The 24037-nt window shown below is 44.2% G+C and overlaps 1 protein-coding gene across 1 annotated transcript in view; it reads right to left on the minus strand.

Annotated features, from left to right (window-relative positions):
* The window catches only part of LOC130112376 (voltage-dependent T-type calcium channel subunit alpha-1I-like), a 356487-nt gene that overhangs the window by 152377 nt on the left and 180073 nt on the right, over positions 1–24037 (minus strand). Inside the window, exons 8-9 of the mRNA XM_056279712.1 lie at positions 14936–15278; positions 13594–14000 (exon numbers count right to left, since the gene is read on the minus strand). Coding sequence (XP_056135687.1) covers positions 13594–14000; positions 14936–15278 — 750 coding nt within the window. The remainder of the gene's footprint in view (positions 1–13593; positions 14001–14935; positions 15279–24037) is intronic.

Below are 24037 nucleotides of genomic sequence, written 5' to 3' on the forward strand. Positions count from 1 at the left end.
AGTTCACAGAAAGGACCACCATCACCCAAAGCGTGTCAACGTGTGCCAGGAACCTTCCTTCTGCTGCGTATCTACTGACCTCTGATATGATGGCCACAGAGGATGTGGGTCAAAGTACAGGACCATCATGTTTAATGACCAACAGCAGACGCCTTTATACTAGACACGCGATGGAAACATGCTCTGTGATCAGTAACATCATTGCTAACCCCACACAATTGTATTTTAACATATTTCTGTACACTCGGTTTTCAATGCAGCTGGTTAAGTCATTTAAACAATAATGGCATCAATAAAAAGTGACATGACTTCTGCAGCATTGCAGTGGCAGAAGAAGTACTCAAATGCTTTGGCCTACTTAGCTAAATTGCTTAGGAACAAATAGCATATGTATTCAATACAAATACTCTACCATTATAAATACTCATACACTAAACAGTCTCTACCTCAATTATCAATTTCTCATCCTTTGTTGATGTGTGTTACACGGACAAGAATGACGTGAAGCTCACTCTGGTGCAACACATTTAATTTCTGTTGGGAATCTGTTGGAAAATATGAAAAAGCAAATCAGGTCAGAAGCGCTCTCTGTCGTATGCATATTTGGACTCACTCATCACATACTGACGGCTCCTACTTTTCTGGCCTGTATAATTTCCACATATTACTCCATTCCTTCACACTTCTAACAATACTGAACATAAATGCCACTGACAACTCATACAGAATATCATAAATGTTAAGTTTGTTAAGTTAACTTTTGTTGGTACCTATAATACAGTTAATACGGAAGCCTGTTTTGTTAGTCACTTCTACTGCAGTCTGTACGGTAACCCTGCTGTTAGGAGGGAGGCGCGCAGCTAGTAAAAGGCTGTTGTTGAAATGTTCGGTAGGCTGTAGCCACTTGCTGTTGAGAGCGCAAATAAAACTCAGTTAAATAAGTACAGTTGTCTTATTTGAACCTAAGATTGGTAGCAGAGGATGGCTGCCTCGAATGACTTCAGACAGCCTCCTGGATTTGATGAAAAGAAGCCGTATGAAAACTGGAAAAATGAAGTGGAAATATGGAGATGGGTGACGAACTTGGACAAGAAAAAGCAAGCGTTGGCTGTGGCTCTATCGTTGACAGGTAGAGCGAGGGATACTGTTTTAGGAATAAATGTGGATGATCTAAATAAGGCTGATGGAATGACCACTTTGATTGGGGAACTTGACAAGGTTTTTTTGAGAGAAGAGAAAGACCGGGCTTACGAAGCCTATTCTGAGTTTGATCGAATATCGAGGGAAAATGGCGTCTGGATGGTGGACTTTATTGTTGATTTTGAACAGAAATACAACAGGATCCGTAAATTCGAGATGGTTCTGCCCGACGCTGTTTTGGCGTTTAAACTACTGGATACAGCAGGTCTTGATGTGAAAGACAAGCAACTGGCATTGACTGCATGTGGTAAGCACACTTTTGATGATATGAAGTCAGCACTGAAACGTATATTCGGAGAAAAATATGAGCAGAACGCGTGAGCCATTAACGTGAGTCAGGATGCAGCCTACTACACAGACCAAAGAAAACCGCACCCACGAGCCCAAAGTGTGCAAGCTAGAGGACCACTCGCAGGCACAAATCCACTTGATAAGTACGGAAGACGAACAAAGTGTGGGATTTGTCAAAGCACATTCCACTGGGTGAAAGATTGCCCACATAAGAAAGAACATGTAAAGGTGACAGAAGAAAATAAATGCACAGAAGAACCTGATGAGTGTAATGTAACGCTGTTTTGTAAGGAATCGGATACAGAAATATTAATCGTTGAGGCTCTGGGATCAGCTGTCATTGACACGGCGTGCACAAGGACTGTCTGTGGTGAAAAATGGCTGAATAACTATGTAGGGGGACTAAATGAGAAAGAAATACAGAAAATAGTTATCACAGAGAGTAGCAAGCCTTTCAAGTTTGGGGATGGGCGAGTTGTACATTCGACAAAAAAGGTCAAGATACCAGCCAAGATAGGAGAAACAAAATGCTGTATAGAAACAGAAGTGGTCCCATCTGACATCCCTTTACTGCTGAGTAAAATGTCGCTAAAGAGAGCAGGAGCTGTGTTGAACTTGGAGAATGATACAGCAATAATGTTTCAGCAACCGATAGCTCTGGAGATGACCTCCTCAGGACACTACTGTCTGAACATAATGGATAATGAGTCCCCATGCGATACATATGAGAATGTGGTCCTGGCCATCACAGAGAATATGACTAAGGAACAAAAACACAAAGCTTTACTGAAACTTCACAAGCAATTCGGACATGCATCAGTTGACAAACTGAAGAAGCTGCTGATAAATGCTGGAAACACTGATAATTAGAGCACTGCTATTCTAGAAGAGATAGTAGGAAAATGTGAGATATGTCTTAAGTACAGCAGGCCTAAGCCCAAGCCTGCTGTTGGTCTGCCCATGGCCTCCCAATACAATGAGACTGTTGCAGTAGATTTACATGAGTTAGAACCGAATGTGTGGTACCTGCACATTATCGATCACTTTACACGCTTCAGTGCGGGTGGCATTGTGACCTCAAAGAAACCAAGTGTGATAGTGAAATGCTTTGTACATTCCTGGATCAGTGTCCATGGTCCACCGGAGCGTCTCTTCAGCGACAATGGCGGCGAGTCCAATAATGAGGAAATAAGAGACATGGCAGAGAACTTCAACATCGAGATAAAGACGACTGCTGGCTATAGTCCATGGAGCAATGGTTTGCTGGAACGCCATAACCAAACGCTCACAGAGATAATGCTGAAGGTAAAACTTGACAACGGAGTTGACTGGAAAACTGCACTGGATTGGGCACTCATGGCAAAGAACACAATGCAGAATGTGCATGGCTTCAGCCCACATCAGCTGGTGTTTGGACCGAATCCGAACCTTCCCTCTGTGTTAGTGGATCAGCCACCTGCTTTGGAGGGAACTACTATGAGTGCATGGGTGGGACAGCACATAACAGCATTACATGCAGCAAGGAAAGCTTTCACAGAGGCAGAGTGCTCAGAGAGAATCAGAAGAGCTCTACAAAAGCAACTTCGTCCAACAGATGAGAAGTATGAAACTGGGGACAAGGTGTTCTACAAAAGGACAGACTGTGTTGAGTGGAAAGGTCCTGGAGTCGTGATAGGACAACATGGGGTGGTGATCTTTGTACGCCATGGTGGGACCTATGTCAGGGTTCATCATTCTAGGCTGCGGAAGGCTGATAAGAGTGACGTAAGTGCTAGTGGGGGTCTAGAGCACCCTGGGGAGAATGTTACTGAGGGCAATATGAATGTACCTGTTACTGATAGTGATGTGGATGTTGTTAACAATGACAGTGGGAACATACCTGGTACTGATTGTGACATAGATGTTGATATGAACAATGAGGCTGGGGGTGTTACAGACAATGATACAGATGTCACTGAAGGTAACAATCATAAGGATAATCAACAGACAGGCATAAGGGTAGGAGCCTCCCTAGGGCTGAAAACAGGTCAAACAATCAGCTTTGTGGATAATGTAACAGGTGCGTCTCACAGAGCTAAAGTGATGGGACGAACAGGAAAGGCTACAGGAAATAACAGAAACTGGTACAACCTACAGTACTTCGAACCATCTGACATCGCTGGTACTATGGGGTCAGCTGATCTTACTAAGGTAGACAATCTTCAGGTTAATCCACTGGATAGTGTAGAACTATGCTCTGATATGCAGGAAAATGATGTATTAGTCACAGATGGTGTTTCATTTGATAAGGCTAAACTAGATGAAATCAGTAGCTGGAAAAATAATGGGGTGTTTGAGGAGGTAAAAGATATGGGTCAAAGGCATGTGTCCACTAGATGGGTATGTACACTGAAAGAAACCCCTGATGGTATAATACCCAAAGCACGGCTTGTGGCTAGGGGTTTTGAAGAATTCAACACTAAAGATCTACAGAAGGACTCACCTACATGCTCATCAGAGTCCCTCAGACTACTCATGTCAGCTCTATGTCAGAAAAGGTGGACATTAAACTCTATGGACATCAAGTCAGCTTTTCTTCAGGGAATGGAGCTGTCTCGGGACAGCCACATTCGCCCACCTCCTGAGGCTAAAAGTGAGGGAACATTGTGGAAGCTCAAAAAATGTGTCTATGGACTCGCTGATGCATCACTCTACTGGTACAACAGAGTCAAAGCAACGATGCTGAAAACAGGGGCCACAATGTCACAAGTTGATCCTGCTGTTTTCTACTGGGTTGATGAAGATTGTAATGTGACCGGTGTCCTTGCCTGTCATGTGGATGATTTTATCTGGGGTGGCTCCCACAAATTTGCCACCACAATCATTCCCCATCTCAAAACAGTTTTCCAAGTGGGACGTGAAGAACAGGACAACTTTCACTATGTGGGGATAGAACTAGCCACAGTAGATGGAGAAGTGCACATGCAACAAGAGATCTACATAAAGAACCTTCAGCCCATTCTCATAGACTCATCAAGAGCGTTGCAGCGTGATGCTCTTCTCACAGAGGTGAGACTGACAAATTAAGGTCAAAGATAGGACAACTCCTATGGGTGGCTAGACAGAGTAGGCCGGATATCATGTTTGATACATGCGCCCTTGCAGCCAATCTAAACATGCTACTCTACAGACCATGCATGAAGCAAATAAGGTAGTAAGAAAACTGAAATCAGAACGCGTCACCCTAAAGTTTCAGAACTTAGGAAATGAGGACTCTTTGAAGTTTGTTGTTTTCAGTGACGCTTCCATGGGAAACCTCCCAGATGGGGGAACACAAGGAGGACATCTCATCATGCTGATGGGCGAGGAAAGAAGATTCTCGCCCATCTGCTGGCAATCAAAAAGGATCAGAAGAGTGGTTCGGAGCACGCTGGCAGGAGAGACACTTGCCCTTGCTGATGGTATTGATAATGCCATATTTCTGTCCTCCCTCTACTCTGAACTTACCACAGGAAAGGTCCAACAGCACACCCTACCTGTGATGTGTGTAACAGACAACTACTCCCTTGTGGATGCAATCAAGTCCACTAAGTCAGTGACTGAGAAACGACTGAGACTTGAAATAAGTGGCATCAAAGAATTTATCTAGAACAAAAGGATTCATTGTATTCTGTGGTCAGCTACAAAGGAACAGCTGGCAGACTGTCTGACCAATAAGGGAGCCTCTTCCCTGGTATTGCTTAAGGCACTGAATAATGGACAATGGAAGCTAGATGAGTGAGTCTGACTGTTGATAATTGAACATTTGTTTTGTTTTCCTGAAATATTATCCTTGCAGTTTTGTTTTTAAAAAAAAGGGGAGATTGTTAAGTTTGTTAAGTTAACTTTTGTTGGTACCTATAATACAGTTAATACGGTAGCCTGTTTTGTTAGTCACTTCTACTGCAGTCTGTACGGTAACCCTGCTGTTAGGAGGGAGGCGCGCAGCTAGTAAAAGGCTGTTGTTGAAATGTTCGGTAGGCTGTAGCCACTTGCTGTTGAGAGCGCAAATAAAACTCAGTTAAATAAGTACAGTTGTCTTATTTGAACCTAAGAATAAACACCTTTTCACCTATCCTGATCTGGATTCTCTTTTCACAGGTTTTCTCTGTTCGACGTCTTCAGTAAATGTTCAATTTCATGTCTCTTACAGGAATGACAGAAATACAGGTAAGCACCTGTTTAGCGATAGAATCACTCTCCTTTCAGGCAGGGGCGTTTCCAGGATTTGAGGACATTCCGGGCTTAGCCTGAACTTCTGTAGGGGGGTCCGGGGGAATCCTCCCCTGGAATTTTTTTTCCACTAAACAAGCTCTATTTTGATGCTTTTTTAATGCACTCTGGCACCTTATTTACATTCAGATTACATGTCTTAATCATTGAAAAATTGAAACGTGTACCTCAAAAACTGTTGTTTACTCTCCAGATTAATTATGAATTGTGATGTTAAAAATATTAGTAGTTGTTAGTAATTAGAATTAGTATTGAGTAGAAGCAGAATACTTAACTGCTATCATTAAACATTTATTGGCATGCTACAGTACCAGACTAGAGAAAAAAAGTTAAATGGATTTATGTTAACATTAGTTTATTGGAATATTAAATTTTCTTTCACTCTCTCTCTCTGACACACACACACACACACACACACACACACACACACACACACACACACAAGTTAGTTTAGAGACCTGCATTTATTTTGACAGGCTGATATGTTACGAAGACTATTGGACATTCACACACATTATGTTTTCTGTCGGGCTTCACATAGGCTTAAATTTAAAATTATATTTGGGGCTACACTCAAAACCTTCAGGGGCTTAAGCCCCAGCAAAATGACCTGGCGATGGCGATGCTGCCAGGTATCAACAGGTAAGCAAAAAACAACAGTTAGTTGTCATCTGGGTAGCCATCTACAAATACCCGATAAAGGGCTTCCAGGTCACGTCAAAGGATTTGCTGGGGTTTTTAAGTGAAAATCTATTTTTTTCCAAATTTGATGAAAGATAGTATCTCCTTGAGCCAGCTATTGTGTGAGGGGGGAAGAACGTGCCCCCTCCCCTTTTTTTTATAGCCAGTGGGAAGAATTTGGCCGGGAAACGTTATTGAGTTAATAGGTATAATGAGTGTACCTATTTGCCTTTCAGTTGGTGTTTTTCTCTTGTAACAAGTGGATGGGATTGGGTAGGAGAAATTACGGGGCTAATGGGTATATAAAGATTGGGTAAGAATTAACTAGAAGAGGGACTGATTACTGTTCTTGTTACCGCTTTTTTTTATACTGTTTGTATACCCCACTATAATAGGTTCTGTTTATATATGTATGAAACCAGTTCAATTGGACATTTTGTATATATAACAATGTTTTGTATGCTACACTGGTTCAAAAATCAATAAAAAGACAAAAAAAGTTAGCACAAAAATACCCGGTAAGTAATGAGTAGTATTTTAACATTGCTCTAGAGTTCACAATGGTATCAACTTGTCTTATTCCCACCTTTATACCTTGAAACATATTTTCGACTCAATAACTTTGGAGGGATAGCATAAGAATAACGTAGGCTGTAACATCAGCATATCGATCCATGTAACCATTAACTCTCCAGTCTGCTTGACACATTACTGAACTACATTGCTATGAACATTCGGTAACACTTTAGTATGGGGAACATATTCTAAGTAAAAAACTTAATTACTAGTGAATTAGTAATGATCAAGATGTCACTTTAGTATGGGGAACATATTCTAAGTAACAAAAACTTAATTTACAGTAATTTAACACTTGTAGTTTTGTGTGTTGTTATGTAAGAACAGACTATAATCATTAAGTGTTAGTAAGGGAGAATAACTCTTCTTGTGGTACTACCACCTTATAAAGTCCATACTAAGCAAAGCATATTGAGATGGTACTACTAATACGCAATAATTCTGAGGTTATAGAGGGAAAACTCATAGTTAATGGCTTACTGGTTGTATAATAAGGCCATGCAGAATACGGCATTAATAAGTGCTTAATAAAGACGAATGAAGAGCCAATATGTTGCTAATTTGCATGCTAATACGCACCTAATTAATGGTGTATATGTTCCCCATACTAAAGTATTACCGAACATTCCTTTAAGGCAGCATCATTCACACAGTTTACCAAACATAAACCTCAAAAACATAAAACTCTGGTAACTCCACTGACTTAACACTAGAACGACCGGGATTTCACTCCTACCTAAAACGACCATGGGCGGTCAAAATGACTGCCGGTTTTTAAACTCTATATTCTGTCAAGATAAATACCCAATTGAGATATTATTGCATTACATATGCTAGTATGTCTGTGATGAAACTAACTGACACTAAAATTAACATTTTAACAACTATGGTACTATTTTTAAACAATTTAAACTTATGGTCAAACTTGAACAGCAAAATTGAAAAGGTGAAAATATTACCTGAAAAACAAAACGGAAAACACATATTGCTAATCTAACAAACATAACATGGCCGATAAAACGTGAAATGTAAAAAAAAATTTTTTTTAAATAAATGTTGAAAGTCCCAAACAACGACCAGGACTTTAAAAACAAAACTACTAGAACGACCGCGGTCATTTTGACCGCCGCGGTTTTTAAACTCTATTTTCTGTCAAGATAAATACCCAGTTGCGATATTAATGCATTACATATGTTAGTATGTCTGTTATGAAACTAACTGACACCAAAATTAACATTTTAACAACTTAAATACTATTTTTCAAACAATTCAAAATGGCGGCTGTCCAACGCCTGTAAATACCGCAACGCGTCGGTGGTAGCCATGGTGCGTCTGTACCCAGACATGTCGGAAATAATCAATAATCAAGTTTAGACTATTTCTCTGCACTGGAGGGCGCTAGCGCGTTTCTAGGAGAGCAACGAACTTCACGACGGAAATGACTTCATAATTAAACACACGTCATAAGTACTGACATGACGCGAAAGATCGCGCGCAAATTACGAGACGGTCAGGTTGACCGCCCGTGGTCGCTTTAGGTCGATCTCATCGTAACTTTCTTTTGTGTGTGTGTGCGATTGATCTAAAACTACTTCTAATGCAAATATATGCGATTTTAGGAGAATTTGGGGAACGGCAGGTGTGTATCTTTTAGTATCCAAAAACGGTCATAATGACCGCCTTAAGCTCACACGGAAAGGTACCGACTGTCCCTTAGTTTAGCTAGCGGACTTCTTCGGCTCGGCGTCCGCCATTTTCGTCACAGAAACTGAACAAGTCAGTTTCCGCTACGGTCTAACTCAACGTCTCCGCATGCTACAGTTACAAACTAAGGTTTCACTCAAATTGTACTACCATTGTGGACTGCCTGGTTCCGTTTCTAGTCGGCTTACCTGTTGGAAAACGTGAAAACGCCATTCGGGTCAGAAGGGCTCTCTGTCGCGTGCATATTTGGACTCACTCATCACGTACTGACGGCTCCTACTCTACTGGCGTCAGCCGCGGATGCCTAGTACGACACATGGAGCGCCCCCTGCCGACAATACCGTGCTTAACAGGAATAAAATAACCACAAATCCCAATGAAAGACTTGATTTGATTTGACTACCCAGACAGCATCCGGATGTGGGCCACTTCAGGCAATGATGCAGCACTGATGGCCTTCTTCTGGTCCTGACAAAATGGATGTGAGCCTGAGGTGGCCCACATGTATAATAGCAAATATGGCCAAAATACGTATAGTTTTAGTGGCAAAGGATTTTTTTTGGGGGGGGGGGGGGCGTGTCACTCTTATTTTTCCCTTGTTTTTTGGTTTGGGAGTTTCTTTTTTTTTTTTTTTTTTTACTGGGTTTACATGATCTTGTTTGTTGTTTAGGCCGCACCCACCCTGAAACCTGTTTCCTCCTGAATAAACTTCATGTTAGACCGCTTATATTGATCCTCTGGTCATCTGGTTCTTAAGAACTGGAAAACGGGTAACGTGGCGGTCTATTCCATTGCCTACCAACATGGGGATCACTGGTTCGAATCCCCGTGTTATACCTCCGGTTTGCTTGAGCATCCCTACAGACACAATTGGCCATGTCTGTGGGTGAGAAGCCAGATGTGAGTATGTGTCCTGGTCACTGCACTAGCACCTTCTCTGCTCGGGTGGGGCGCCTGTCCGGGGGGGGGGGGACTGGGGGTAATAGCGTGATCCTCCCGTGTGCTACGTCCCTCTAGTGAAACTCCTCATTGTCAGGTGAAAAGAAGTGGCTGGTGACTTCACATGTATCAGAGGAGGCATGTGGCAGTCTGAAGCCCTCCCTGGATCGGCAGAGGGAGTGGAGCAGCGACAGCTCAGAAGATTGGGGTAATTGGCAGGATACAATTGGGGAGAAAAAGGGAAAGAAAAAAAAAGAACTGGAGAAAGAGAGTCAACCTTTATGTTGTGCCAGGTTTCCCCTAGGCCAAGCTTACCACCCTTCACAGAGTCCAAACCAAGCTGCTCCTCTCTGCTGTCCCAGCTCTTGTTTTGCCCTTCCAGAGCAGATGTACCACCTTGTTAATCCCATCCCCCATAAAGTGTTGCATTAGTTCTGGCATTATACCTGCCAGAGGTATGCCTCTGCAGGCACCAATGCTGTTGGCACAGGTGCATAAAAGCAAGAGAGAATTTGTCACGAGAGCTGAAAAGTCCAGCTGTATAATTCACTGGCATGTGGGAGGATCACGCTATTCCCTCCAGTTCCCCCTCCCCACTGAACAGGCACCCCAACCGACCAGAGGAAGCGCTAGTGCAGCGACCAGGACACACACCCACATCCGGCTTCCCACCCGCAGACACAGCCAATTGTGTCTGTAGAGACGCCTGACATAGAGCATGTGTCGTAGGTTGGTGGGTTTACTTTCACACTTAGAGAGGTGGTTTTATGGTCAAGGAAAAAGGTTTAATTTTGAGACTTTTATTTTTGGTCCCAGGTTTGGAGCCAGGAGAAAGAAGGTGCTTGCCAAGCTCAACACCTGACCAAGCCGGAGATTGAAAGCCCCCTGTTGGTAGGCAACGGAATAGACCACTATGCTACCTGGATGCCCTTGAACCTAGTTTTTTGGCACTTGCGTTCTTGCCTCCTGACTAGATCCTTGCTTGTGTTGTATTAACGCTCAGATGTATGTCGCTCTAGATAAAAGTGTCTGCTAAATGAAACTATCCATCCATTCCATCCATTTTCCAAATCGCTCATCCTTACCCAGAGTCGCGGGGATGCTGGAACCTATCCCAGCAGTCATTGGGCAACAGGCGGGGAGACACCCTGGACAGGCCGCCGGGCCATCACAGGGCCGACTCTCACACACACATTCACACCTAGGGACAATATAGGACGGCCGATTCACCTGACCTACATGTCTTTGGACTGTGGGAGGAAACCGGAGCACCCGGAGGAAACCCACGCAGACACGGGGAGAACGTGCAAACTCCACACAGAGGACGACCCAGGACGACCCCCAAGGTTGGACTACCCTGGGGCTCGAACCCAGGACTTTCTTGCTGTGACGCGACCGTGCTAACCACTGTGCCACCGTGCCGCCTAAATGAAACTTACATTGTAAAATGCAGCAATCTGCAAGGGCTGCAACGCTAAACTTGCTCACCGGAACAGCACGACGTCCAGGCTGCAGCACCGTAACACAAAGCACACTGCTGACAAATTTAATGCGACTGCCCTTCCACACACTCAAGGTCACCTTACATTAAAATATGTAATAAAACAGTGACAACATAAGAACACAGCCCAGAAACGAAAAGCACATCACAAAGAGAGAGACGTTAGATTCCAGTAGGTGACAGGGAGGAGCAGGGTGAGGATCATCAGCCAGAGTAAATCTTACCTTACCTCGCTGCTCTTCATAAAACACTTAAAAGCACTTTTTTTATCCAATCAAGTGAATGACTGATGTATTACTTGATTACCAAAAAAGTCATTAGCTATTGGAGACCTGCTGAACTGCATTATGCTCTGTTTTAGCCCTGTCTCTTTTCATTATCTACCATCTGATAGTGATGGAGCACACGCCTCCATCTTAATCCCACGTTGCTTTCCCTCGTTGAAACTATCAGAAAAAAATCTTTAATAAATGTGTGATTTGTCCTTCACCCAATCATTAGTCCATCTCAACCCTAATCAAGACAGCCAGGCAGGCATAGGCAAAAAAAAAAAGAAAGAAGATGTGGCAGTTGTGTAAACCAACCCTTAAATCAGGCCCCCATTTAGCTTTAAGAGGCGGGAGGCCATCTTGATTTAGCAGTTTAACTGAACTTAGAAAAAGCTGCCAACATTTAAGACCTGTATGCATCCCTAAAGGACAGCCCTGGTCCACACTATCTAAGGCCTTCTCTTGGACTGAGGAAAGAGACGCAGAGGAGAGAGGGAGAGGGAGAGAGAGAGAGAGAGAGAGAGAGAGAGAGAGAGAGAGAGAGAGAGAGAGAGAGAGAGAGAGAGAGAGACAGACAGACAGACAGACAGACAGAGAGACAAAAATAGAGAGAGAGAGAGAGAGAGAGAGAGAGACAGACAGACAGACAGAGAGACAAAAATAGAGAGAGAGAGAGAGAGAGAGAGAGAGAGAGAGAGAGAGAGAGAGAGAGAGAGAGAGAGAGAGAGAGAAAGAGAGAGCAAGCAAGCGAAAGAGAAGGACAGGGAGAGCGCGAGAGAGAGTGAGCAAGCGCGAGAGACAGAGCAAGTAAGCGACAGAGACAGAGAGCGAGAGAGAGAGAGAGAGAGCGAGGGAGACGGGGTGAGCGTGGGAGATAGATTGATGTACAGAAGACAGAAAATAAGAGCTGTACACTATAATGAGCTGTCTGGACAAAGAGGGAGAGGGAGAATTTGAGAGAGAAAAAAAAACAGATGAGGCTCAGATAGAAGAAGTTATCACTGCCGTGCCACAGTTTGCTCTGTATTTATGGTTGCTGTGTATTTTTGTGGTGATGTACACATCTTACAGAACCAGAGTTCTTGTACACTCTTTTGTACCTGTTGTGTAGTTTGACATCACTGTAAATACATGAGTATCTGTACTAGTTACAGATTTACAATTTGTACCATTCCAATTCCTGTAAAGCTTTTTTTTTGGGGGGGGGGGGTTCCCCCCCAATTGTATCAGGCCAATTACCCTGCTCTTCTGAGCCGTCCCGGTTGTTGCTCCACCCACTCTGCCAATCCGGGGAGGGCTAGAGACTACTACACACGTCCTCCGATACATGTGGAGTCGCCAGCCGCTTCTTTTCACCTGACAGTGAGGAGTTTCGCCAGGGGGACATGGCGCGTGGGAGCGTCACGCTACTCCCTCCCAATTCCCCCCTCTCCCCCCGAACAGGCGCCCCAGCTGACCAGAGGAGGCGCTAGTGCAGCGACGGGGGCACATACTCACATCCGGCTTTCCACCCGCAGACACGGCCAATTGTGTCTGTAGGGACGCCTGACCAAGCCGGAGGTAACACGGGGATTCAAACCGGCGATCCCCGTGTTGGTAGGCAACAGAATAGACCGCTATGCTACCCGGGTGCTGCATTTTTCTTTTTTTTCTCCAGTATTTGTGGCTGAAATTCATGAAGCGTGATATAGACGTGCATTCCTGTTCAGCTTTCTACATGCATCTACAACTTTGTCATTGCAAACAGAGAGAATGTGCGACTGTACGTTAAACTCCTACTCGCTACTGTGTTTATAAGTCTCGGTGGTCTACACTTCATGTGATTTACTGTGGGGGAGCTACTTAATTAAGTCCCTAAGCACAGAATTACTTGGCCATGTAACAGACCATCCTCTGGTTCTGATTAGAGGGTGTTTACTGAGGAGGCTGATGGATGGGGAGGGAAATGGAAGCGGGGCACTGACGCAGAGTAATGCAGAGAGAGTCCAGCAGAGGTCAAGAAAGAGACTCTGAAAGACAAAGAAGCCATAGCATACGAGGGAAACAAGGTGGAGGAGACAGAAGAATTTGGCAAAGGGAAAACAATGAAAGCTCTAAAACCTAAACGAGCGTGAATCTAAGTCAAATCCAGTCATATATAGTATAAATCAATAAATAAATTAAATGGAAAAGACCAGATACCTGTTCATGGTGCTCGATACCCATGCTGATGGTGTTGATGAGAATGGCGATCATGATGCCTCGGTTGAAGTACTTGCTCTCCACGATGCCCCACAGCTTCATCCTGACCTCGTGCCAGAGGTCCTGACAGCGTTGTTTTGGATTACATCCGGCAGAGCTCCCCGAGCCCTCCCTGTCTTTCTGTACCCTCCCTTTGCCACTCGACTGGGTGCCCTCCCCATCTGTTTCATCCGCGGCTCCATCTTCGGCCTCGTCACTGGTCAGGCCACAGGTTGGTCCTGCCCCATCGTCAAGTGACGGGGCCATGGTGCAGTGAGGGCAGTTGTCGGTGGCGGAGGTGACAGTGAGAGCCATGGGGCCAGTGGGAGGAACACTGTCAGGTTTACCTTGGTGAGGGCAATGAGTGACTGAAAGGACACAAATGAAGGGGTTTTAACGGCCATTTCATTCATAATTCGTTTAAATTTCAACCTTACCTTATACCTTCAGTATAAAATGACATCTAAGCGGGCTGTATAGTTTCAACGCTATAGTTCCATAACTTGAATGCATTTGAGATGTCTCACAAAAATATAGCCTCGTGAAGCTAATTTAAACCTTGTGGGCTCGGCTCAGTTTGCTGTGAGAGATAACGGTCTGGAGAGCATCCACTGAGAACTGATTGAGCCCGGCAGACCAATCAGCGAACTCTCTGGAGAAGTTTAGATGATGATGACAACGAGCAGCGCTGTATCTTAGTTGACAACAATGGCCACGCTAGGAAAGGTTAGCATCGATGCTGCTATAGAATTAGTGGAAAAACTGTAATTTACAGGCCATTAATTACATAGCAATTGTGAAGCAATTGCTAAGAAATTACGCAGTAATGTGAAGAAATTGCTAAGAAATAACAGTAAAATAAAATCAGTATAATGACAAGTTGTAGTACTGGAATTACCGGGAATTATCATAGCAATTTTTCACATTACTATATAATTTCTTCACAATTACTATGTAATTAATGGCCTTTAATTATGGGGTTACTGCAATCATTTTATAAAAGACACAAAGACTTCAGCAATTGTGTAGATGTTAACAAGAAACTACATCATTGAGCTGATAGTAGTAGTGGTGTTTATTACTAGCAGACCAACAAGGGTGGAAACCTATTTTGAACTATATTTTAAAAGTAAATAAAAATAAACTTGTCATGACTTTCATTGCTCATATGGATATATAACATTTTGAGATATAGCAACAAGAATTAGACCACAGGGGAGGGGTGTCTAAGTTGCATAAGTGTCCATAGAAGAACTCTAAAGAACAAAACAAAAAAAGTTAACTCATTCATTCCATTCCTTACCGTGTTTCAGCACTGCTCTCCTTTCATGCTCTCTCCCTCCATTGGCCTTTCCCTCCATTCCTTTTTCCCTCGTACCAACCCCTCTCCCGACTCCTCTAAAGCCCCGTGGCTTGCCCCGCAGAGTGTAGAACAGGGTGACGGTATGTCTCTTGAGCTTTCGGAGGACATGACAGACCAGCTGGAAGAGCTCCTCGTAGCAGTCTCCTGGTTCACTGGCTAAGGTGGAGGAGGACAGGCACTGCGCCCTCTGCTCCTGCATCAGCTGGTGCTCCCTCTGCTTGGTCTCTGAGAACTGGGTGGCGATGACCACGAGGCACAGGTTGATCATGAAGAAAGAACCCACCTGGACGGGGCAATAACAATAAACGGGCTTAATTTACTGAGCATGTCACTCACTACAATTCTAAGGTTATTATTTTGCTCTGCTGCATGTTCGTGGATAGGTGGGTTATTTGCCCGAGACGGATTATTTGAATCAGCTCTGCGCAGCGTGTTTATTTCAGTCCACGTGCCACTACTCAAAGGAAGGGTAAATGTGAAATAAACACATGCTGAGTCGGTAACTTGTAATATTAGGAGCCCGGAAGCACAGTTTCAAGCATTGTAGTGGCTATTTGTCCATGATTAAACTAAGAAAACATCAAATCACTCATTCATTCATCTTCAGCTGCTTCTCTGGGGTCGGGTCGCGGTGGCAGCAAGCTAAGTAGGGCACTCCAGATGTCCCTCTCCCCAGCAACGCCCCCCAGCTCCTCCTGGGGGATCACAAGGCGTTCCCAGGCCAGATTGGCCATGTAGTCCCTCCAGCGAGTTCTGGGTCTACCCCAGGGTCTCCTTCCAGTTGAACGTGCCCGGTAAACCTCCAAAGGAAGGCGCCCAGGAGGCATCCTAATCAGGTGCCCGAACCACCTCAACTGGCCCCTTTCGACCTGAAGGAGCAGCGGCTCCACTCCGAGCTCCCTCCGGATGTCCGAGCTCCTCACCCTATCTCTGAGGCTGAGCCCAGACACCCTATAGAGGAAACTCATTTCAGCCGCTTGTATCCGCGATCTCACCCTTTCAGTCACTACCCAAAGCTCATGACCATAGGTGAGGGCTGACCGGTAAATTGAGAGCTTTGCCTTCTGGCTCAGCTCCCTCTTCACCACATCGGTCCAGCACAATGTCTACATTACTGCTGATGCTGCAACAAACAACATCACATCAAAAGGCAACTAATACACCCTAGGATAAATCAAACGCAGGCAAAAGAAGTCCAATGTCCAGACAAACTTGCGGCCTTTCTTTATGGTTAATTCCCATCAGCAAGCAAACAAACAAAGATATAGTTCTTATTGCCTCTCTTGCTCTGGTAAAAAAAAAAAAAAAAAAAATTCCCTCCCCAGCTGCATATTGGTCCTGCCTTACCCAAATGATCTCAGGTGCGTTATAATACACCCCCTTAATTAAAAAAAAAAAAAATCATACACACAAAAAAATATAACTTAAAAACGCCAAACAACAATGAATAACTTCTACACTCCGGCCCATCGTTGTGTAAGGTGTTACCCACAATTACAAATTTATATTTCAACGGCGTTACTTCCTCCACATGCACTGTGTATGTTATATATCATGTACTAATCTTGACTGGATCGTCCTCTGTTCGATGATACTAGACAACCGCCTCCAGCAACAGGCAGACCTTTGTCAAGGACCTTTCTAAAAAACCCGTCTTTTGCTTGAAAGCGCACAGAACGCATAAAAAGCTTTGGCATCAGGTTCAGCACTCTGGACTCTGCCCATCAGCCAAGACCCTCTAGAGGCTGCAGCATCAGCGTTAATGCTTATGTCTCCAGGAGGGAGGCTCCTTCTTGGCCTTGCCAATTTTTGTCTCTCTTGCAGCACAAGTAAGTATTCGCTAATCCATCTTTTCAAAAATTTCAGCCATGTACTGCACTTGCTGCCACCTTTTCTGATTCAAATCAAGTCAGGTCAATATAGGCCAATATCACAAATTGCAAATGTGCCCCAAGGGGCTTTACAGCAACACAACATCCAGTCCTTAGACCCTCGCACCGGCTAAGGAATAACTATCTAAAAATTCCCTTTAACATGGAGAAAATATAGGAAGAAACCTCAGGGAGAGCAACAGAGGAGGATCTCTCACCCAAGAGGGATGGATGTGCAATGGATGTTGTATGTACATAATAGAACACAATTTACAGAATACAACACTGAAAGAGGATAACAGAATTATAATGGAATTATATGATGTATGAAGAATGTGATAAGGAGGATGCAAAGCAATGTCCAGATGGCACAAGAAGAGGCTAGGACCTGAGCCACACGACCACCATCACCATGTAGACCTGGCAGGATGACACACTACACATGCACAAAGGGGAGACTCACATCATACCATTCAAATACACGGGAAAAGAGACAGGAAAAGACGTTAGTCACACATCGGTGAGAGCGAAGAATACAAAATTGAAACAGGATAAAATTACATGGATTTATAAGCTATATAAAGAATGTGATGAGGCGGATGGCAAGAAGCGTCATGGTGGTGGGTCCCGGTGCCGAGACCTGGGAGGAGGAAAGACTAAACGTGCACACAGGAAAGATTCACATCACACCATCCACATATACGTGAGAAGAGACAGGAAACGACATTTTTCAGAGAAAAAAGACGTGAGAGAGCACAGAACAGCAGTAATAACCAATAATCTATACTCTATAACCTTGTCGGCAGAACAGTACTTGTAAATTCTTTGAGACAGAAACCGACCCTCCATGTAGTAGGTCATGAAGTACTCAATTTAAAAACAACTAATTGTAGGTTAAGGCAAAAAGACGAGTTGTAAGTTTGAATTTAAAGACTCAACAGACTCTGATTGTCGGATGGCAGCAGGCAGGTTATTCCACAAGAACGGGGCCCGATAGGAAAAGGCCCTGCCGCCCTCTGACTTCTTCTTAACTTTGGGTACACACAGGAGCCCTGTATTTTGAGAGCGAAGAGCTTGAGAAGGAATGTATGGTTTAAGGAGATCAGATAGGTAAGATGGGGCCAGCCCATTTAGGATTTTATAAGTCAGAAGAATCACCTTGTTTTCTGATCTAACATGGATAGGAAGCCAATGAAGGGAGGCAAGAACTGGTGTAATATGGTCAAAATTTTTTGTTTTAGTTAGGATTCCAGCAGCAGCATTCTGAACCATCTGAAAACGCGTGGCAGACCTGAAAATAGAATATAACAGTAATCACGTCTGGATCAAACAAATGCATGTATTAGAGTCTCTGCGTCAGCCATGGAGAGAAAAGACCAAATTTTAGTTATGTTACGTAAGTGAAAAAAGGCAGTCTTGGTAATTTCTTTAATGTGCTTATCAAATGAAAGGCTGGGATCAAATGTAACACCAATATTTTTGCCTGTCACACGTTGTGAAATCACAGTTTTCTCAAGAGTTACTGTTACTTGATCAAATCGGTGTCTATGTCTATCAGGGCCAATGGCAAGCGTCCCAGTTTTATCTGAATTTAGAAGCAGGAAATTTAGAGACATGCAATTTTTCACAGCAGCCAAGCAGGCCTCTAAATTAGTCATTTGAGTATGATCATCAGTCCTTACAGGCACATACAGCTGAGTATCATCAGCATAAGAATGGAAATTTATTCCATGACTGTGTATAATTTGGCAAAGAGGTGAACTATACAGAAAGAAAAGTAGATAACCAAGAACCGATCCTTGAGATATGCCATATATAAAAATCAGATAATTTCACTGTAATATTATTATAGCAGACACACCGTGTTCTTCCAGATAAGTAGGACTTAAGCTAAGAGAGAGCTAGGCCAGAGACACCAAAATGACAATTTATTCTATCTAAGGGTATACAGTGACAAATGGTGTCAAAGGCTGCGCTGAGGTCCAGCAATATAAGCAGAGAGGTGGAATCAGAGTCCATAACAAGAAGAAGTTCATTTACCACTCGGGTCAGAGCAGTTTCAGTGGAGAGACAGGCCCTGAAAGCCCATTGAAAAGGTTCATAGTTTTCTTCTATATTTGTCGAAAGTTGTTGATATACCACTCTCTCCAGAACTTTACAAAAAAATTGAAGATTAGAGACTGGTTGATAATTATTAAGAGACCTTGGATCAAGGTGCGTTTTCTTAAGTAGAGGTTTGACCACAGCTGTCTTAAAGCTGCTGGGAACAATGCCAGGAATAAGTGATAAATCAACAATGTCTAGCATTGCAGGTCCCAGAAAAGGCCAGAGGTCTCTAAAACCCCCAGAAAGTTGAATCAGTTCATCTTGACACAACGTTTAGTAGGAGAACCATTTCATCACACATCTAAATGACTTCTTCAGTCTCAACTGACTGCAGATATCCCTCAACCTTATAAACAGCACAACTTCAAAATGACATAAACCGGCGATTGGTTACATAACTAAATTGCTGTGACCATTAACTAGAGTTACAATGGCCATGTGTACTATTCACAGAGGATTGGGGAATAGTTGCAATCACTGCATTCTAAGATGGCGACAGATGTACTCTTAGCCCCCCATCCCTCGGTTCAGGGATGGTTGTTCCCTCTTCACATAGCTAGCCTCTTTGACTCCCCCATTAAAACCGGCGTTCCTCCCTATCACAGATGTGCACATCCTCATCCTTGAAACAGTGGCCACTGGTCAGACCATCGTTTCATCCACCTTCATAATGGCGTCCCTTACCTTATCCACAAAATCCATAGTGTTCTGAATGTTATTTCATCACTGCCTACCAATGGGTTATGAACAGATGCCAGAAAATTAGAGATGTTATAGGTCACTGAGTTACACACACACACACACACACACACACACACACACACACACACACACACACACACACACACACACAAAGGGACAATTTAGTAGCTAATTCACCTGACCATGCCTTGATCTCCTCCCGCCTTGATTACTGCAACTCTCTCCTCTATGGCATCAGTGCTAGCTCTATCAAGAGATTCCAATTGGTCCAGAACGCATCCGCTCGACTTTCAACTTTCACCGAATCCTGGCACCACATCACCCCAGTCCTAAAAGACCTCCACTGGCTACCCATCTCCCACCGGATCAATTACAAAATCCTGGTTCTCACTTATAAAGCCCTTCACCAACCGGCTCCGCCATACCTCACCAACCTCCTCTCTCCCTACCAAACCTCTTGGTCCCTCAGATCCACCTCAGCCTCCCTTCTCTCCACCCCCAGGTCCAACCTTCATGGCTTTGGTGACCGAGCCTTCTCCAGGGCAGCTCCCAGCTCTGGAACTCACTTCCCCAAATCATTAGAGACTCAGAATCCCTCCCACTCTTCCAATCCCGTCTCAAGACACACCTCTTCTTTACTGTCTTCTCGTGCCCCCCCCCCCCCCCCGCCGCCCTCTTATCCACCCCTAATGTGAGGCAGACTAAGGACCGAGCACTCGACCTGCTGCCCCCTCCTCTTGGAACTTCCTCCCCAAGCACATCAGACACTGCTGCGATCTGCCCACATTCAAGTCATTAATCAGGACTCACCTCTTCAGACTTGTTTCATGTGTGATATACTATGTTGTGTTGCATGTTTTTGGTGTGTTGATTTTAAGTTTATTCTAATTTATGTAAAGCGTCTTTGAGTACGATGAAAAGCGCTATGTAAATAAAATGCATTATTATTATATTATTTTCATTGAAATTATTGCATATGGGCTGATTGTTGAAGGTGTGCATATTGTTTTTTTTTTTGTTTTTTTTTGGGTGGAAACTAGAGCATGGTTAGTTTTGGGCAGGGCCCCGTTCTCTTGAGGGAAAAATGGAACCAGACGGCAGAGAGACTCTGATGACCCATATTAATACAAGTAATGCATGACACTTCCTGCCGCCCATTACCATGACAAACAATTCAGTGCCCAAGACAGACCGGTTCAGGCGGGAGCTGGATTGAGTGATTTAATGTGCTGCTTTGCTGGAGAAACCTTTGTGGTTTTGGTAAAATATTTCCCCCATATCTCAAGTATGAATCGCTGACCAGAGTGAAATTAGTCCAGTTCTTGTCTATGCTCTGGGTAGACAGAGCATATCACATCACAATAGATGTCAAAGCAACTACAAATTTACCCATGGCATAACTTCTGACAACCTGGGATCGACAGATTTAATAAAAGCTGTGAGGTTTTCCCCGGTGGAAACTTTATTTTCACATTGTGGAGATGGGAGTATCAGACTGATGAGGTTCATGTCTTTTCCCTGCAAAATTTTTGACCTTAATCGAGGAGCGATGTTAGCTCTGAAAGTAACAGAAGGACTACCTAGCAAAGGAGAAGAGACAGCTGAGGCCAGGGAGTGCTGTGGCGTAACTGGGGCACTTGTGGTGGAAATAGCTGGCTGAGGAGCAGGTGCCGGTGCATGAATCAACGGAAATTGAGAGGCAATAAGCATTGCAGAGGAAGATGATGAGGCTTGGGTGTTCTCCAGACACTGGAGGCGAGCATCAATTGCATGAAATGCTATTTACCAGAGACTGGAGAGCTGACGTGATTATCTGATGGATGAATGGCAGCATTTGGTTGATCAGGAAGCACATAGCTGGCAAAGACCTTCCTGCACTTGGTTGCAGGGGGCTCAACCCAATCTGGTGTTTTGCAAACCACTTCATTAGCCAAATCCAGCCCTGGAGCCGGAATGATACCCTGGGCTTTTAAAATCTCCAGAATTCCTGAACCTGATTCTCTTTGCTGAGCCGCAATCTGAATACTGTGCTGAGTTGCCCAAGAGATAAAAGCCATTTCAAGTCAGTCAGCACTGATCAGATCAGTTTCTGAGTCTGACCTCAAAAAATAAGATGAGAGGGCGTCCAGGTAGCACAGCGGTCTATTCCATTGCCTACCAACGCGGGGATGGCTGGTTTGAATCCCTGTGTTGCCTCCAGCTTGGTCGGGCATTCCTACCAACATTTTTGGCCGGGTCTGCGGGTTCGGAGGCCGGATGTGGGTATGTGTCCTGGTTGCCGCACTAGTGCCTCCTCTAGTCGGTCGGGGCACCTGTTCAGGGGGGAGGGGGAACTGCGGGGAATAGTGTGATCCTCCAATGTGCTACGCCCCCCTGGTGAAACTCCTCCCTATCAGGTGAACAGAAGCAGCTGGCGACTCCACATGTATCGGAGGAGACATGTGGTAGTCTGCAGCCCTCTCTGGATAAGCAGAGGGGGTGGAGCAGCGACCGGGATGGCTCAGAAGAGTGTTGTAATTGGCCAAGTACAATTAGGGAGAAAAAAGGGGGGGGCGGGAAATAAGATGAGAGCCCAAGGAGTAAACTCGCCACATATATGACCTGCACAATGACCAATGTGCATAGAACAGCAGCACGAATGCCTAGAGCAGCGGTCGGGAACCTATGGCTCGCGAGCCATATATGGCTCTTCCGGTGACGGCATATGGCTCCCAGACAATTTTGAGTTGAAAATTATTTTTTTTTCAAAAAAATCAGTTTGGAACTGATTTTAAAATACTTGTGATATTTCTTAATAATACTGTGTCATTTTAAAGTAAACAGAAATTAGTTTTGAAGATAAATTTCACGGGTCACGGGTCACCCGTGGGTCGGGTCGGGAACCAATGGCTCGCGAGCATGTCCGGGTCATTGTAAAGGTGAAGAAATCGATTTTATTAGATAGCCAACTAGTTTATCCGCTTCAACCCTTGTAACGGAAAAGATGGCGAAAAGAAAAAAAGACGATGATTACCGTGCATTCCAGGCTGCGTGGACAGAGGAATTTGCATTTGTGGAGAGAGCAGGATCTGCGGTATGTCTAATATGCAATGATAAAATTGCATCGATGAAACGGTCAAATATAAAGCGGCACTTCGATACACACCATGCTTCATTTGCATCGAAATATCCAGCGGGGGACAGCAGGAAAAGGGCATGCGAGGAGCTACAGTGGAGAGTGCAGACGAGTCAGCAGCAACTACGTGTGTGGACCAAGCAAGGTGACGGGAATTCCGCTAGCTTTGCGGGGGCTTTGGCAATAGTAAGGAATGGAAAGTCATTCACAGATGGCGAGTATGCCAAAACATTCATGCTTGATGTGGCCAATGAACTGTTTGATGACTTCCCAAATAAAGACAAGATAATCAAACGAATAAAAGACATGCCCCTGTCAGCAAGAACTGTGCACGATCGTAGCATCATGATGGCAAATCAAGTCGAGGAAACACAAATTAAGGACATAAACGCCGGGACATACTTTTCTCTCGCGTTAGATGAGTCAACAGACGTTAGCCATCTATCTCAGTGCAGTATCATTGCCAGGTATGCTGCAGGTGACACACTGCGTGAGGAAAGCTTGGCTGTTTTGCCAATGAAAGGGACAACAAGAGGAGAGGATTTATTCATGTCTTTCATGGAGTTTGCTAAAGAAAAAAAACTACCGATGGATAAACTTATTTCTGTCTGTACTGATGGTGCACCCTGTATGTTGGGGAAGAACAAAGGATTTGTAGCGCTTCTCCGTGAACATGAAAAGAGAGCCATCCTAAGTTTTCATTGCATCCTGCACCAGGAGGCGCTTTGCGCTCAGACGTGTGGCCAGGAGCTTGGCGAGGTGATGTCTCTGGTCATTCGAGTGGTCAACTTTATTGTTGCCCGAGCTTTAAATGATCGCCAGTTTAAAGCTCTGTTAGAAGAAGTTGGGAATCATTATCCCGGTCTGCTTTTACACAGCAACATGCGTTGGTTGTCAAGGGGGAAGGTGCTCAGCCGTTTTGCAGCTTGCCTGAGTGAAATCCGGACTTTTCTTGAAATGAAAGGCGTCAAGCATCCTGAGCTAGACAACACTGACTGGCTCCTGCAGTTTCACTATCTCGTGGACATAACTGGCCATCTGAACCAGCTCAATGTGAAAATGCAAGGTATTGGAAATACAATCTCATCCCTTCAACAAGCAGTGTTTGCATTTGAAAGCAAGCTGGAAGTCTTTCTCAGGGACATTGAAACAGGTCGTCTTCTGCACTTTGAAAGACTGCAACAATTTAGAGATGCATGCTTAGCAAGTGACTCCACTCAACATCTGGATCTCCAGCAGCTAGCTGGC

Source organism: Lampris incognitus, chromosome 5 (assembly GCF_029633865.1).
Source record: "Lampris incognitus isolate fLamInc1 chromosome 5, fLamInc1.hap2, whole genome shotgun sequence".
In the NCBI taxonomy this organism is placed as follows: Eukaryota; Metazoa; Chordata; class Actinopteri; order Lampriformes; family Lampridae; genus Lampris; species Lampris incognitus.